The 17707-nt window shown below is 34.7% G+C and overlaps 1 protein-coding gene across 8 annotated transcripts in view; it reads left to right on the top strand.

The window, feature by feature from the left end:
- The window catches only part of NCKAP1 (NCK associated protein 1), a 60358-nt gene that overhangs the window by 20923 nt on the left and 21728 nt on the right, over positions 1-17707 (top strand). For 4 of the 8 annotated variants that reach the window (XM_021532549.4, XM_021532551.3, XM_021532555.4 and 1 more), the window contains 20 exons: positions 815-907; positions 1103-1159; positions 1940-2082; positions 2169-2259; positions 4159-4296; positions 4941-4989; positions 5511-5667; positions 6243-6299; positions 6843-6939; positions 7165-7271; positions 8312-8444; positions 9700-9781; positions 10191-10249; positions 10830-10975; positions 11462-11594; positions 13223-13342; positions 13590-13729; positions 14440-14571; positions 16873-17091; positions 17446-17576. In XM_021532549.4, coding sequence (XP_021388224.1) covers positions 815-907; positions 1103-1159; positions 1940-2082; positions 2169-2259; positions 4159-4296; positions 4941-4989; positions 5511-5667; positions 6243-6299; positions 6843-6939; positions 7165-7271; positions 8312-8444; positions 9700-9781; positions 10191-10249; positions 10830-10975; positions 11462-11594; positions 13223-13342; positions 13590-13729; positions 14440-14571; positions 16873-17091; positions 17446-17576 — 2284 coding nt within the window. Of the gene's footprint in view, positions 1-814; positions 908-1102; positions 1160-1939; positions 2083-2168; positions 2260-4158; positions 4297-4940; positions 4990-5510; positions 5668-6242; positions 6300-6842; positions 6940-7164; positions 7272-8311; positions 8445-9699; positions 9782-10190; positions 10250-10829; positions 10976-11461; positions 11595-13222; positions 13343-13589; positions 13730-14439; positions 14572-16872; positions 17092-17445; positions 17577-17707 lie in introns of those variants that run through there. The other 4 variants (XM_021532550.4, XM_021532553.4, XM_085585440.1 and 1 more) reach the window with 2 other exon arrangements.

The following is a 17707-nucleotide window of genomic DNA, read 5'->3' on the forward strand; positions in this document are numbered from 1 at the left end:
TGTCATACATAGATAAACAGAATGGCTGTTCACTAACAGCTACTTTTTGTGTTCTTAATTGTCTAAGTGATCAATCTTGTTCTTCAGAAAATCTTTAAAAATAAATAGTATTTCATTGTCTGTTTAAAATATATAAAAAAAATCCATGTGAATTATTTTACCTCTGTATTCACGTTTGCCTCTTCCATTTTATCCACAAGTGTCTAATTGCTAGTGTTTTGCTTCTTTTATGTTTCTTTATTTTGTTGCTTTTGTTTGAATGTATTATTGTGTTTATATGGAACTGGTCAAAGAACCGTTACTGTATTTTATGTTTGTATCTACATTTTATTTTGCATGCTTAACGTGGCTTTGCCTGGATATTCTTTTTGGTAAGTTCAGAATTTAAAAGCACAATGTTTTTCTGTAGTAAAGTTTGTAACCTGCCACCTTATTTTCTTCCACCTCAAGTAACATAATTATTTTGGTTTTGGCATACTGATTTGTGCTCATGTACTGTTCTGCTTTTGCAAATTATACATATGTGATAACATAACACTCCTCCTGACTACCATTTTCATCTCTAGCTGAGCTAAACAATATGACTCTGGTACTAATGTGTACTAATGTAACTTTTATCTTCAAAATGTAGTTGGCAGCTGTTAAAATGGTCAGTGCTGAGAACTCTGACACACACAGAACCTTAGTCTTAGAAAACCATGTTACAGCTTCTTTGCATAGCCTGGTGGCTTCTCTGTGCTTCACAGGTATTACTTTTCAGCAGTCTTCTCAAGATCTTCTAAGAACAGTGTGCATGTTTATTTTTCTCTTTTAGCAACAGCTTGCTCAGCTCCAGAAGGAAAAATCAGAGATTTTGAAGAACTTGGCATTATACTACTTCACGTTCGTTGATGTTATGGAATTTAAGGTAAGGTATTACAAATGTAGTTGTTCCGTCACATTAGGTTTCTGTAATTTTATTCATGAAACAGCACTATATAATGAAATAGCTGAACTTGAAGATCTGTTCTTCAAATAAAAAAAAATGAAGCTCCATCACTAATTGGAGTAATGTGATTTAATGATATCTTTTTAAACTAAAGTTATTCCTTTGTTTTTCAAGGACCATGTCTGTGAGCTGCTAAACACTATTGATGTTTGCCAAGTCTTCTTTGATATTGTAAGTTTCTAGGTTTAAACTTTCAAAAATGTTTATATTCAGAGTCCTGTGGGGAGAAGGACTTGCTTTTGTTAGTCCAAGAAACGTCACATCTCCAGTTATAAATGCAAGAGAAATAAAAACAACGTAGGTTTCACATTTCTAACTTTTATAATAGAGAGATAGACCTCTTTTAGTAGGCTTCTTATGGACAGTAGTACCAGTATTGTTACCAAACATAAAAAATTTTCAGTAATTTATTTATTGCATCTGCAAGTTAATTCCTTGTCATCTGCATGCTTATGCCTTGTGAGACTCACAAGAGAAGACTGTTACTGGTGTCCACCTAAGCTGTGTGAGGAGGCCACTTTTGGGGTTGACTGAAGCAACTACAGAAGCATCTAAAAGTCTTATATTTAAAACAAAACTACCAGCCCCCCAAAAAAATCCAACAAAACCTGAACAAAAAAAAAAACAAACCAACAAAAAACCAAAAAAAAACCCACAAAAAAACCCCAAAAACCACCACCAAACAAACATAGGAAAAAAGCCTCCAAAACCACAAAATAAGGCCTCCAACACCTTTTCCTGTTGGTTTCAACTTTCTTAATGTTCTTAATGTCACCTTAATAGTTTTTTGTCATTATTTTAAATTTGGCCAGCTTAGATTCATAATATGAAAAAGGAACAGGTAGCCCATTGTATTTAAAAATGCTGAAAATTGGTGGACATGTAAGGAAAAATGTTTTATGCTTGTTTCTAAAAGTTTTTAAATGATAATTCACTGGTTTTCATTTCTAGACTGTAAACTTTGATTTAACAAAGAACTACCTAGATTTGATTATAACCTACACAACTCTAATGATACTGCTGTCCCGAATTGAAGAAAGGAAGGCTATCATTGGACTGTATAACTATGCCCATGAAATGACACATGGAGCAAGGTAAAAAATTGATTGTTTGAAAGACATGTATAACGTTTATGATAGTAACAGCTACACCTCAGTGAATTGTTTGTTGTTGCTTTTAGTGACAGAGAATATCCACGCCTTGGCCAGATGATTGTGGATTATGAAAATCCTTTAAAGAAAATGATGGAGGAATTTGTACCTCACAGTAAAGTATGTAACTACTTTTCACAGGCATGCAGTAAACTTAATTGGGAGAAACAGAGATAAAAAGTAAATATGCAAGAGTTTGTTTTGTCAAAGGCCATTTGGTATAAATTTTACATGAGATTTCTGCTTACACTGGATGTCTACAGCTGGGGATTGATACCCTATTAAAAAGCACAACTTTCAGAAATACAGGAATAAGACCCATTAGTAAGGTGCCATTCTGTTCACTAAGGATTAGAAAATAATAAAAAAATCAGTTGTGGATAATCTGAGAATGGCTACTTCTGTGTTTTGTATAGGCTTGTAACTTGAAATTAAAGAGATTCATAATGTTTCCATGAAGTTGGTTGTTTTGCTGTCTTAGATGAATGTGATTTTCTATTTTGTAACCTGAGGTGCTTTGGTTTGGATTGTCCAAAACATCACCATTGCCTCTTTAACAGTGGCTACTGTATTCAAAAGCTGACACTGCTGAGTTGCCTTCACTGAGTTAAAGGAGCTCAATTCCTTTAGTCCTTTCTGTACAGGTGTTTCTAAGCTTCTGTTCTTACACAGTTGTGTTGCATTTGTGTGATGTTGTATCTGGGCTGTATTTTCATGTAAGAATACCTTGGAAAAGTTACAGAAGCCTCACCAAAGTCAAAGTATATCCTGTTTTATCACTTCCCCTTAGTTCACTAGATTTGCTGTTCTGTCAAAGGAGACTAGATTTCTCTGATCAGGACTGACTAACTGTTATAAAGATGTTACTTTCTAGGTGCTTGCAAATTAATTGACTAACAATTACAAATTACTTTGGAATCTTTGGCAGTACTTTATGCTAAATTCTAAGTTATTTCCTAAAGTTTTTAAGGTTTGGGTTTTTCTTTGCTTATTTTGAATTTAGGTACTGGTTGTGTTTTCCTTCTCTAGTTGCTTTTCTAAATTTTTCTCAATTTCCTTAAACTTTTCAGTATTGTCACTAGAAGTTCAGAGTTTTCCAGCTACTTTCCTAAATGCTCTGAAGTGAAATGGTTTCTAATATTTATAACTTGTCTTTAATCTTATTGGGGTTACACTTTCCACAATTCCTATCTTGTTAAGACTTGCTTAGCTAAAGATCTCATTTACAAGTAATCTTTTCTGGTGCACATTTTAACAAAGATGCTTTGCTTCTCAGTATTATCTTTGTTTATGCTCTTGTATTTAATAGTGGATCAGTCTTTTCCATTGACACATTCATAAAGATGCCTTTCAGTCCAATTTTTGCTCTTGTGCTAGCATAAATTGGGGTCAGGGATCTTTTCAGGTGCTGTACTACAGAAACATTCTTGGGCTGTGCTCTCGTGGAGCTGCACACTGAAGTTGTCATTCTGTAATCCCACTGCTTTGCAGCAAACCAGGCAGTTGTTTAGTCCTTTACATCAGCTTCAGCAGATGACTTTGGTTTTTTTGCCTGAGTGATCTCCTCTCCTCTCACGCTGTTCAGATCTGGCTCCCTGAGGATTCATTCAGGCACCAGTATTGATACAAAAGTCAAGAGACAATACTTAGGATACACTTGCTTAGTTTTGCTACAAAGTTTAATTTGCTTGAGTAAATAATGAATAACTTCCAGTTGTGTGTGGGAGGACTTCTGTGCCTTATTGTTTTTTTCTCACGTCCTCTAATTCTGAACTCGAGATTTTTGTAACTCTAAAAATAATAGAAATCAAACTCTCTCGCTTCTTTGCATCCTTCCTCTAGCCTGGAGTAGTCTTTTAGATGTTAAATAAACTAGATGCAATTTGGTTTAACCTTACATTTAATTTCAAAACTAGTTCACTAAAATGTTTTGATGAGTGTTAGTAATAATGCTGAGGAAACAGCTCTGCTGGTGAAACAGTACTGACCATTCAAACTAATCATTAGCCTGCTTTCTAGTCCCTTTCAGATGCTCTGATTTCACTCCAGATGGTCTATCCTCGACGAAATCTCTCAGCTGACCAGTGGAGAAACGCACAACTGCTGAGCCTCATCAGTGCCCCCAGTACAATGCTTAATCCTGCACAGTCTGACACAGTATGGTCTTTTAATTTACATTCTGTGATAGTTAAGTAAGGTTTTCTGTAAGACAGTTGTCTATTGGATTATGTCTATGTGACTTTTAATCAGATATGTAAATACACTGATTAGTACAGGGGAAAAGTTTTCTCTCATTAAGTAAAGTTTCTGTGCCTTCAGCTTCAGTAATTTGTTGAAGGTGAGGGGAAGCAATGTTAACTTCTGAAGCCATAGAGGGGAGGAATACTGAGTACCCTCTCAGGTATTTGTGAGCCAGTAGACTGGAAATCAGAACTGATCCTTCCTTTAAAATTTATGTTTGCACTGGCTGCCTCAGCTGTGATATGAATGGTTAAATTTCTGAAAAAAATTGAAGCTTTAATGGCTGTCAAGTTGTGATTAGTATCCATTGAAAGCTTTTCATTCTTGAATATTGTTAAATACAATGTTTATTGAAAATAAATATTTGTCAAAATTTGTTTAAGGTGTTGAAGGATATGTTAGCTCACTTAATATTCTGACCCTCAGTTTCTGAAGTGCTGAAACACTGAATTACTGTTAGCGGTCAGTGGCTTTTTGATCAGCATTTAAGGCTTTGCTTGTCCCTTTTTGCCAAGTAGTACTTATAACTAGTGTGCTACAAATTACTGTTTTTTTAACAGATGCCGTGTGAATACCTGTCTCTGGATGCAATGGAAAAATGGATAATTTGTGAGTAAAATATTCTGAAACGACTCATGGTTATTAAAAAACTACTGATTCTGAAACGACTCATGGTGGTATTAAAAAAAACTGGTTAACTTTTAAAAGACTACTTCCTTTCTGTACTGCCCAATAGCTGTTGTATTCAAATAAGATTCTGGAGAACTTGATTAAATTTCGTTTGTAATAACATACAGTGAAGCTAGAATTCAGCATGTGCTGCTGGAATAGATTGTGTCACAATAGATTGTGTTCCAGACTTTGACTGGAAGTGAGGGCTTCAGTAATTCTAATGAAAGTAGTCAAGTAGTATCAGCATAAAGTAATTAATTTCACACAAATATTGCAAAACTACTTTCATTAGAAGTGGGGAAGGAGGTATTTTTTTATATATTAGAAAATGTTATACATTGAAGAGTTTATTAATGATCTATGCAGACTATTTAAGACAAAACACGTAATCATCTCACTGTTCTCTTACTGTCTTTGTGCATCTAATTTGTAACACACATCAATGTGAACTTTTGAAGTTGGATTTATTTTGTGCCACGGAATCCTAAATAGTGATGCTACAGCTTTGAATCTTTGGAAACTTGCACTTCAAAGCAGCTCTTGCTTGGCTCTGTTTCGAGATGAAGTATTCCATATTCACAAAGCTGCAGAAGATTTGTTTGTAAACATAAGAGGGTAAGTTTTTGTTCTCCTTTCAGAATCTCTGCTAAAACACCATATTTCTTGAAGAACTGTTTCAAACATTACTTCTGCTTCATGTAAGTTCTGCTTAGGTGTGCAAATATTTTGCTTGGTATCTTGGCTGTTTCTTTAATGCATAAGTTTTAGGGGCCTGATTTCATAACCACCACACCTCTTTTTGTCTCAGTCTGAAAGCCTGGTGACAGTCTTTAAAATAGCAAGTCTCTTAGATTAATGATCTCACCTACAAATCTTGATTTACTGAAGGGAAATGTTACGAATATGGGGTTTGCTTGAAAAATTGCATCTTGTTGCTACTGTTTCTGCAGTATTTTATATGAAAACTCGGAAACAAAGTTGAGACCTCTACCAGCCAACACCAGGAGTACTTCAGTAGAAAGTATTTCTGGTTTGGGTATTTAGTTTTGGCATTTAGCTCTGCTCAGGAGCTGGTGTGCATTTTCTGCTGTATCCTGCTTGCTATAACATTGTAGCTCCTGTCAAGTCCCACTCAGCTCTTTCTAAAACACACTGCTGATTCTTAAACTGTATCTGGTTTTTACTTGCAGCTACAACAAGCGTATTAATGACATCAGAGAGTGCAAAGAAGCTGCTGTTTCACATGCGTGAGTGTCTTAAAAAGTTTTTCTGACAGATTCTAGGATTGGTTTTCTTAAGGCAAAATTATAAAGATTGTATAAATAGAATTTGTGAAATGTAGAATTAGTAATGCATTTTCAAATGAATCATTTACTGATTGTTCTTTTAAATCTAGATTTGCTTCATGTCGTTACCTATTTAACTTCCCAAGTTAAAATAATCTAAGTTCTAGATTATTTTTCAAGTTATCAGGATGGAAGCATTTAGTTTATTCATTAGTTATGTTTTGTCCGTTTACAAAAGGTCAATGCAGATTAAATAAAAATGTTTTAATGTAGTCAAATGCACATTACAGAGAGGGGGCAGAGAACTTGGGGTTTAAATTTATTGATGCTTCATGAATATAGGGTGTTGGTGATGAGGATGCCAATTTTTTGAACCACATTCTTCAAAATTCTGGACTTTTGAAGTTGGTATAATATCATCTGCCTGTGCTTGGTCTTAAGTGCTTTTGAAAATCAATTATTCTGTGTCTAGCATAGTGGATAATGTGTGTTCTTTTGATGCAGAGGTTCAATGCACAGGGAGAGACGCAAGTTTTTACGTTCTGCTCTCAAAGAACTAGCCACTGTCTTGTCTGACCAGCCAGGCCTCTTGGGTCCCAAGGTAATCACACCTTTTATGGTTTGCATTTGGGCAAAAAACAGTGTGTTTCTCAATGGTAAATCCATTATTTATTTTCTCTGGGAGGGGGGAAAAAATTCCTCACTTTGAAAAAACCTACTTAGTTTTTTAAGTTCTTGTGTTTTAGAGGCTAGTTCCCTCTTGAGTGCACAGACTGTTCAGCTGTTGTGTATATTGATAACCTTGTGAACAATTTTTCTTTTTCAGGCACTTTTTGTATTTATGGCATTATCCTTTGCTCGTGATGAAATTATTTGGCTTCTTCGTCATGCAGATAATATGCCAAAGAAGAGCGCAGATGATTTCATAGATAAGTATGTTCATTTTTAATGCAACACCTTCAATACTAGAATTTCACAAACAAGATAAAATTGAAGGCAGTGGAATCTCAGACAAGTTTGGCTACATGGAGCATCTGGGAATGTTCATAAAATGTTTACTTGGGAATAGTAAGTGTCCCACCAAAACAGAAAACTAGAAATACTGTCCTAGGATTGGAAAATTCATGTATAAAATAGAAATATTTTCTACAAGTTTTGTTTTTTTAACTTTGAATAGGCAAAAAGAAAAGTTTTTCACATGTCTTTAACTGGTTTTGCATTGATCAAATCAATGAAGGAGGAAAGAAAACTCAAAAAGCTTTATTTGTAGATTCTTTTGACAGCAAAACTGTCTTTTATATCAGCTAAGCTTTATTTATGTAATAGAGCTTTAGTGTCACCATAAGCAGATGGTAAAAATGAGCAATATGATTACAAGATTTTACAAGCGTGGATAGGCAGGAGACTTCTCAAGATTATTGGACACAAGATTGAAGTGACAGACTGCAGGATTTTAAACAAGTAATGATTACAAGGTCATTTATAGAGCTGGAGTGGGAAAATCTTGGATTCTCTCCACTGGATTTAGATGCTAAAGAGAGATTGAGGTTCCAGAGCTTCTCTGAAACAACCTGTGCAAGTATTTAACTATCCTCATGGTTTGGAAAAAAATTCAGAAAAGCAGTTATTAAACTTGCCTTTTTCAGGTTTAACCACTTTTTGAGAAAAACATTTTTTCAAATTGAGCTGTACAGAAGGGCTTCTTATTCAGAAGAAGAACTCAATAGTTATACAAACCTTTGAGGATTAGTATGGTAATATCCTGCTAATTTATGTCCTGTTGAGTGGATTTGACCTTGTAGAGAAAATTACCTATGTAAGCTCCTTTTGCAACATCAACAAATATTTTCATACAGAAATTAGCTGTTGATAATTGTTTTAAAAGCAAGGTATAGGAGGAAATTCCCATGATAGAAATTTATTTTAATATTTTGAGTGACATTTGTAAGCTTTTCTTTGTTTTTTTTGTCTAGGCACATAGCTGAGCTGATATTCTACATGGAAGAGCTCAGGGCACATGTGAGGAAATACGGACCAGTGATGCAGAGATACTATGTACAATATCTCTCTGGCTTTGATGCAGTGGTCTTAAATGAGCTGGTGCAGGTATGGCAACATCATGGCTCTGGCTTCTCAAATGCAAGTTTGAACAAGGGCTTTTTGTCCAGAATGATGTCCTAAAATACATCCCTGTTTGTGGATGCACTTAACTTACTGTTTAAATTAACTTACTGTTTAATTCTGGGAGTGTTTATTGCTTATGTAGAATCACAGAATATCCTGAGTTGGAAGGGACCCACAAGGCTCATCAAAGTCCAACTCCTGGCCCTGCCCAGGACACCCCAACAATCCCACCCTGTGCCTGAGAATGCTGTCCAAATGCTCCTTGAGCTCTTTCAATCTTGGGGCCGTGACCCAAGCCCTGGGGATCCTGCTCAGTGCCCAGCCACACTCTGAGGGAGGAATGTTTTCCTAATATTTTCCTTTCCTTTTCCTAATATCCAACCTAACCCTTCCATGACATAACTTCAGACCATTACAAGTGGTATGAATTTATATACTTTAGTCTTCATATATGAATATTGTGAAGCACTGTTATGTTTAGAGACTGTGAAATAGGTACTGTCACTGAAGGAGTGTAGAAACCTTTTCTTATTTAGCCCAACCAAGAAATTATAAACTTTCTGAAGTGCTTTGGTTTTATTCCCTGGTGACCCCACTAGATGGAGCCCAAACTGATATGAGGAGGAAAAGTGGACATGAATTTTAATTGTCATTAATTCATAACAGCTATCAAGCACCAGAGCAGACAAGTAATTGAGAGCTAATTTGGATATTTTTCAGCCTTTAGGTTTCAATGTCAGTTATTGCTGGAATTATGAGAGACTTCTGCATTGCATTACTTTACAGAAGTGTGGTGCTGTTAAGTGGCTAAAATTTATGTTGCATTTTGTAAAATTAAAATGCTTAGTAAAATAAATTTGAATTTTTAATTTAAAAAAATTGAGAGGGGTTTTTTTGAGGTAAAGTGGTACTGATGTGGGCTCCATTATATCCTGCCATAACCAGATTTTCTTTGCAGACAGGATAGAAAATATAGTATAACTACATTTACTGACAGATTTTCCCACTTTGAGCTGATATGAGTTCGGAAGCAATCTTTTCTATGTATTTGTCATGAACCAATTAATTTAAAAGTGAAAGCTACTAAATAGTACTATTTGAAATATTCTGTCAATTAAGTTACCTCTTGTAGGTTTTTGAACATCTCAGAGTATAGCTGATAAATGGGGCATGGATATTGACATTATTTCATAAACCAAGTTTAAAGTAATAATAATAATAATAACATTTATTTTAGAATCTTTCAGTGTGCCCAGAGGATGAATCAATCATCATGTCCTCTTTTGTAAACACAATGACTTCACTAAGTGTGAAACAAGGTAAGTTTAAATGGTCTTGGAAAATTGGTAACAGTCTGGCAGATTCCTCTGAAAAGTTTAATGACTTTTGTTTCATGTAATCAGTAGAAGGAGCATTTGTTCAGTATTTGTTCCCTTGTTTCTCTTTCATTTTTGTATCTGCTTCATGTGGTGTGCCCCTTTTCCAAAGGATGCTATTGGGTAATAATCCAACCTTTTGATATAGAGAACATATTACACATTTTCATATAGATATTTTTAATGCCTTTTACTGCAACTGTACAGGATCAAAATTCGTGGGTAAAAACATGAGGTTAATTACTCAAGTAATTCTTTACTATTTTGGGGTTTTTAGAAGATCTGATATAGTATATCTGAATTTATTATTGTTTTCTAAGGGTTTTCTGTTCTATATTTTTCCCTGATGCAGTTGAAGATGGAGAGGTATTTGACTTCAGAGGAATGAGATTAGACTGGTTTAGATTGCAGGTAAGAATTGGTAGATAGGCATGACATTTCACTAACTTAAAACCAAAATGTTTCATAGATAACTGCTGTTCTAGATTACTCTCACACTGCAAGTGGATGACAGGCTATCTAAAAATAACCTACTCTTTAAAATCAAACAAATACTTCAACTGATAATTTTCTATGTTTTGATGTAATTTTGTCTACTTTGGGTACTTTTTGCAAATCATCCCTTGGGGTGTTTTTAACAGTTCAGAAATAGAATGTGTTGAGGCTGAGCTGTTTGGTGGGTGTGCAGCGTGTGATTCAACGTGCCTACACTGGTAAGGGAGAGATTACAAATTTGTGTTTTGCCAATATTTGTTCTGCAGTTTATCTATGAATTAGTGCCATATTCAGTGGCTGTTTAGAGACTTCACTGCAAGGCAGTTTACTGTTTTTTAAGCTCTAGTGGAAAGAGAAGAATCCTTGCATGGTCTTTAAATACACAGGTGTTCTGTGCATAGCACAAACAGCATTTAACATTGGTATTGAGCAATAGCAGTGGAATTTTTACAAAAGCAGTTGCAGATATAACATATCAATTGTGTTGTCTTTTCAGGCCTACACCAGTGTTTCTAAAGCTTCACTTGGCCTTGCAGACCATAGGGAACTAGGAAAAATGATGAACACAATCATTTTCCACACAAAAATGGTAGATTCTTTGGTGGAGATGTTGGTGGAAACCTCAGATCTTTCTATCTTTTGGTATGTTACTAGAGTGACTGTACAAGTTTATTATTTATTGTTTGGTTTGTCCTTGCAAGTCTACTTTTTAAATAGCACACTTTGTAGGAAGATAGGCCAGAGAAAGAATCAGTTGGAATTTCTGGTTTGGAGCAGAATTAGTTTGGAAAAGGTATTTATGACAGACAGTCATATAATTGATTAGGAATTATTTGCAGACTTTTCCTTAATACTTCTTGGCAAAAAGTCTAAGTTTTTACAGTCCCTTTGTGGCAAACATCAGAATAAAAGTATGATTGTGATAATAATCTTAATGTAAAATAGATGTGCAAATAAAATGCATAAGAAGTGAATGCAGAAAACAAAAATTATGAAAGCATGGGGCAGTTTTTGGTATACAAAATGTTTATGGTCACATTGGGTTTGTATGAAGTAATCCTTATTTACAGAAAAGAATATATGTATTGCATTTAAATGTCTGATTAATAACTGCTTAATTCCATTCAGTTTTTATAGTCGTGCTTTTGAGAAGATGTTTCAGCAGTGTTTGGAGCTTCCCTCTCAATCAAGATACTCAATTGCATTCCCACTACTTTGCACTCACTTTATGAGCTGTACCCATGAACTATGCCCTGAAGAGGTAAATTTTAAATTTAGATTATTTTCATTTCTTATTCAACATAGAGCGAACTAGAGCTAAACACCACAAGAAGGTGTTTATTATGACAATTTTAATATTTGAGGGAGGAGAGTACTAAAAATGTAAAAATGGAGGTAAAACAAGTAGATACCTTGTTACGTTAATCTTCATGCATAAATCTCTAAATCCTTTCCTGAAATGAGAGAGAATTTTGATTTTTGCTTTAAAGAGGGATTAGCTAGGGTACAAAAATTAGATGACTTTTCAGGCTTAGATGCCAATAAATCCCATATGCCAGTTAAAACTTAGAAGCAACAGTTTTCCTGTTAAATGATTTATAAAGTCATGGTTGGGAGAAAGAAATAGGAAGTTGGGAGTTCTGTATGGGTTGTTAGTTTTCTTCAGTAAGGAAAAAAAAGTGATACACAGTATAATGCAAGCGTTTGCTTTGGTCAGAACTGGGTAATGGAAACCTTGCTGGTTAGAGTTAGAATTTTAAAAATACTGCTTGAAGAAATGGACTCTTTGTTAAAGGAAGCAGTTTGAATCTGAGGAAATGCTTTCTATTTTTGTTTTAAGAGCATAAATCCTTTAGTACATTTCCTGTATGTTCATTGACTTTGAAATTAGTCTGGGAGTTAACTTGGCCATTTTAATTTAATTTAACGTGTTGTTTTCATTCCTAACAGTGTTCATCTGAAACATTAGTTGAATAAGATTTATTGTAATAGAAACAATATGGGGTTTTCTTATTTAAAAATAAAATTCTTTTCTGCTAAACTTCATTACAGTATACATCTATATAGGCATTTTCCTTGTATGCATTGCTTTAAATAGCGGCCAGTGGTATTTATATTAGACAAGCATTAAAATGTTTCCAGGAAAGCTGAATCCTTCAGGACAAGAGACATCTTTGAGAACAATTATAGTAACAGTAAGAAATCAGTAGCCAAAGTCCACTGGACACTAGTTACTGTGCATTCAGCTGCAGCAAGCACATTTTGTCACAGCCAGCAGAACTTGAAATTCAATATCTGAATTGTATGCCTTGGTAACTATTATCATTTTGGAAAAATAATCTTTGCTGTGCTGTGTACAGTGTGTCATAGTGTGGCTGATAGAAAGTAAACATCAGTGGTGAAAGGAGGATTTCAGCAAGACAGAGACTGTACTTGTGAGAAAGGAACAGAATCCAGAAATTAATGCAGCAGGGCTTTATTATTTACTTTTTCAGTGATCTGAAGGACACTGCTGTCTCTATGGCTTGAGTTGCATGCTGTTTTCCCCCTAGACTTGGTATTGGCACATATTAATGAAGAGGACATTCAGAGACCTTGGAATATTGGGCACATTAAAGCAGATTTGGTCCAAAATTAAATGTGAAAACCTGCTTCTTCAAATACATTTTTTTGCTTCTTTTTACAAAAAATATTTTTTCACGGTGACTTTGAAAATTTTGTGGTTCAAATTACTTCCAAAAAGAAAAAAAACAGCTCGCAGTCAAGATTGTTGAGGATTAATTAATTATTTCCCATATCCTAGTTATATGATTAGTGAACTATTCTCTGCAGTACTGTAGGACTGATGGGAAACTGAAAATTCTGCTTCCTTTTCTCCCTTTTTAACAGCGACATCACATTGGAGATCGTAGTCTTTCCTTGTGTAACATGTTCTTGGATGAAATGGCTAAGCAGGCTCGAAATCTTATCACAGACATTTGCACAGAACAATGTACACTGAGTGATCAGGTGAGTATGGTTGTGTCTATTTTAATTCTCTTTTGAGATTTGTTCCATTCAGTTTTCTGGATATTTTCTGTTCGCTTTTTTCTCTGTGTTTTTGGGTGAACTTTCTGTTTATAAAATTAAAGGTGATTTGAGCAAGAATTTTTAATACTAGAATTGTGTCAAAGGAAGAATGTGTTATTTGTGTGATGAAGTGTGCTAAAAAAACCTGGATTTTAATTTGGAGGGGCCGTTTCTTTTCGTTTACTAGTTGTTGCCAAAACATTGTGCCAAAACCATCAGTCAAGCAGTGAACAAGAAGTCAAAAAAACAGACTGGAAAGAAAGGAGAGCCTGAAAGGGAGAAACCAGGAGTAGAAAGCATGAGGAAAAACAGATTGGTTGTGACAAAGTAAGCTGCTTCTTCTGTTCTTTTCACCTTGAAACCCAAATCAAAATGTGTTTCACACATTTCAGTATGTTTTACATATTGAATGCTTCTTGCTTAATTTGTTTGGATAAACTTAATTGGCTGTAAGTTTGAAGCTTTTCTGTTTGTCATGATTCTGTGGGTTGTATAGAGACTGAATTTTGATACATAAGCAATGGGAATGTTTGTCACTTGACAAACTTTGTCACTTGGCTGTTTCGTTTCCTGAGCAGAAAGAATCCCTGTGTTGTAGCTAGGCTGAATAGTAATATTAACTATGGGCATGTGAGTCCAAGGAGTGGGTGGCATCTTTGACTCTACCTTGCTTTAGCACTCTTAAATAAAGGCTGGACAGGAAGTTCTTGCTGTCTTCTAAATCATTTAAACATCTTTTTTGGGGATTAAAAAGAATACATATATCTATACACATATATTAAAAAAATAGAACTCACATCACTGTATGCAGTGAAGATCACTATGCATTTTTAGGATATATTCTTGGCCAAAATACTGGTTTTTAAATAAGTTAAGAAAGTGTCTCAAAGCAGAACAGGATAATGAAGAGTTAGACCTCTACCTGCTTTTGAAGCATTATCCATTCAGTATGTGCCTTCCATGATAATATACACTTCTGTTACATTAAATAGTTTTATTAATTTCTTTCTATTTCTTTATTTCTTTCTATTTTAAAGCCTGGACAAACTGCATACTGCACTTTCTGAGCTCTGCTTCTCAATCAATTATGTACCAAACATGGTGGTTTGGGAACACACGTTTACCCCAAGAGAATATTTGACATCTCACCTGGAAATCCGCTTTACCAAGTAAGAAATATTGGTAGTTAGATACACAAGATAAGCCTTTGCTAGTTTATATTGGAAATACTGTGTACTTACTACATTAAACTAGGTTTTAAAGGTGGAACTGTGAGTAGAATCCTAACTGAATGATTAATAAGTTACTTGTGCAGGCATACACAATAGTCAATTCCCATTTTAAAATAAAATATTGAAATCCATATAATCTATTTAACAGCCAGATCCTGCAATCTCAATCTTGTGTATTTTGTAGGACCTGATGATGGCTGTTTTTAGGCATGTATTAAGACATGTCTTCCCATCATTCTTTTGCACAGTGCTGGAGTGTTTTGAAATATTTGAGTCCACTGCCTTGCTGAAAGGAAGTCTAAAAATCAGAAGTAGAGATCTGACAAAGCCAACTGAGAATATGTGCAGTTAGTTGTTTTTTTTTTTTTTTTTTAAATAAAGTCCTGATGTTTGATATTCCTGTCTCTTCCTACCTTGAATTTACCATAATTCTTTACAGAAATAGGCAAATGGCAACTTCTGGAAAGGACTTCATATTAAACCAGCCAGCCATCCTGCTATTTTATACCAAAGATTACTGGTTATATATTTCAAGCAGGGTATACGACTTGATCAGTTTAATCATTGAGACCTAATATTAGGTCACTGCAGCATTCCATCAGTAAGATAAGGTGACATAAAAATGAAGATAACTCCATGACATTTTAAGAAGTCAGCTCTTTATGCTTATGAACTTAGACCAATAAACTTGGGCACTTGTGTTTATTATTTTAATCTGGGGGAGGTCACCTTGTGGTTGGGGCTGAAGCAACAGGTACATTACTTTTAGAGACTGCTTTCTCTTTTTTTTTGCTTCCTGAAAAAAATGAAACTTGTTAGCTGAGCAGAATAGATACTCAGTTTATAATTATTTTCCAGACCTTCAAATGGCATTTCTTTCAGAGGCTTGCAGTGTTCCTTAAAAGAAAGTTAGTGTTTCTTTTCTGTTTTAAGCTCCTCTGTGTCCCCTGTGCTTGGACTGGAGCTTATTATTATGCCACTTAATCTTGTTATTGTATCAATTTTGAATTTATTTTAAAGTAAGAGATTGCCTCAGAAGCAAACCATTGAAAATACCTAGTTATATAAGTTCAAGCAAAAACAAAACAATTGCTCTAAATAATATGGTGTTCTCCAGAATAACTCATCCTGTTCACCTGTGCTGAAGGTCATGATCTACTGATTTCTTTTTTTTTTTTATTATTTCTGTTCTGTCTTTGAAAAGTGCATATTACTTAAAAGCTTAGCTCTTAAAAGTCTGAGACCATTATAAACTTAAACACTACAGCAAATCTTTGTTTACTAAGGATCCCCTGACACAGTTTGTTTGAGGACCTGGTTCCAGTGACATACTGGGTAAGGTCCATGTCCATGTATGTTGAAATAGAATATACACTCCTTTGTACAGTTCTGCTCTAGCTTGAAAGCTAGCCTATGAACATCTGTTATTAGAAGCATGTTTTTATTTATAGTGAGAATTTGAACAAATTATAGTATGTCCTGCAATTTCTTGGCTCCTTGATTAAAGAGAATTCACTGTGTTAGCTGAAGGGAGATATATTTTTCATAATAGGATTTATTGGATATTAATTTATATTAATAGTATATATTGGATATATTTTTCAATTCATACTTTACTAATAGCTATGTGTTTTTTAAAAAGATATTTCAAACTATAACAGTAGCTTTGATCAAATAATATTTTATGTTAATATTTTTTGAACACTTGCTCTTGCATTTCCCAGAAATTCTGCATTTTAAATGAATTCCACAAAATCAATTTGTTTGCTGAAGTAGTTGTTACATAAGCCTTGCACGGTGTGGGTTGCTCATATATATTTGGGGGGAAAAAAGCTTCATTTAAAAAGTGCTTGGTGAGTATTCTTAGTCTCATGAAATTTTTACTGGAACCACAGAGTTGTCTTTGGAATCCAAAATGGTTTTTAAAAGTACTGGTGTACTATGCGCATTGATCAGAGTTTTATACTTGCAGATTTGAGAAATATTCAAGTAAAATTAATATTTTCCGTGCTTGAAAGTGTTTCAGACCAGGCTGGATGGAGCACTTGAGCAACCTAGCCTAGTGGAAGGTGTCCCTGTCCATGGCAGGAGGGGTCAAACTATCTGGTCTTTAAGGTCTCAACCCAGGCCATTTTAGGATTCTATCAAAATCTGTGGATATAAAATCATCTTTATAGCTGCATCTCTGATTAGTTTTACTAAGAAATTAATTTGCTTCTATCCTTTTGTTTCTAAAAGGTCAATTGTTGGAATGACAATGTATAATCAAGCAACACAAGAGATTGCAAAGCCTTCAGAGCTGTTGACCAGTGTAAGAGCCTATATGACAGTCCTGCAGTCAATAGAAAATTATGTACAAATCGACATTACACGAGTGTTTAACAATGTTCTGCTCCAGCAAACCCAGCATTTAGATAGTCATGGTGAGCCAACCATTACCAGCCTGTACACAAATTGGTAAGTATTATATGCATGCTCGTTACAAATTTTTAATAGATTTTTTTTTTGTTGCTGTTGTTTAATGAAAAATCTGGACTTGGAGAAGTGGAGTTATTTTAAATTTTAAGTCTCCAACATCACCTATTTACTTCTCTCTCTACCTGTTAAAAGCAGCTTGAAATTTGCCTGTTGGCAAACTTATTATATTTTTTTATAGGGATGAGACCATAGACTAAAATGTTGGTATCAGTTGAACTATGAAAATAAAGCTTTGATGTGAGCTGTGTCTCTTGTCACACAGCTGTACACATCTGTATCAAGTATCCATGAAGATGTGCCTTTTCATCTAAAACTTTTCCCCTTTCTGATCAGGTATTTGGAAACTTTGCTACGGCAAGTCAGCAATGGTCACATAGCCTATTTCCCAGCTATGAAGGCATTTGTCAATTTGCCTACAGAAAATGAATTGACATTTAATGCTGAGGAATACTCTGATATATCAGGTAAACTTTGATACTTCTACTCAATATTTGTAAAGGACAGTTACTATATTGTTTGAGTAACTGGAATAACAGCAACTCTCAGAGCAACTGTTACTGAAGTAACAGCTAACTCTTAGAGTTAACAATTGTTA

Source organism: Lonchura striata, chromosome 7 (assembly GCF_050655825.1).
Source record: "Lonchura striata isolate lonStrDom1 chromosome 7, ASM5065582v1, whole genome shotgun sequence".
NCBI classification, from domain to species: domain Eukaryota; kingdom Metazoa; phylum Chordata; class Aves; order Passeriformes; family Estrildidae; genus Lonchura; species Lonchura striata.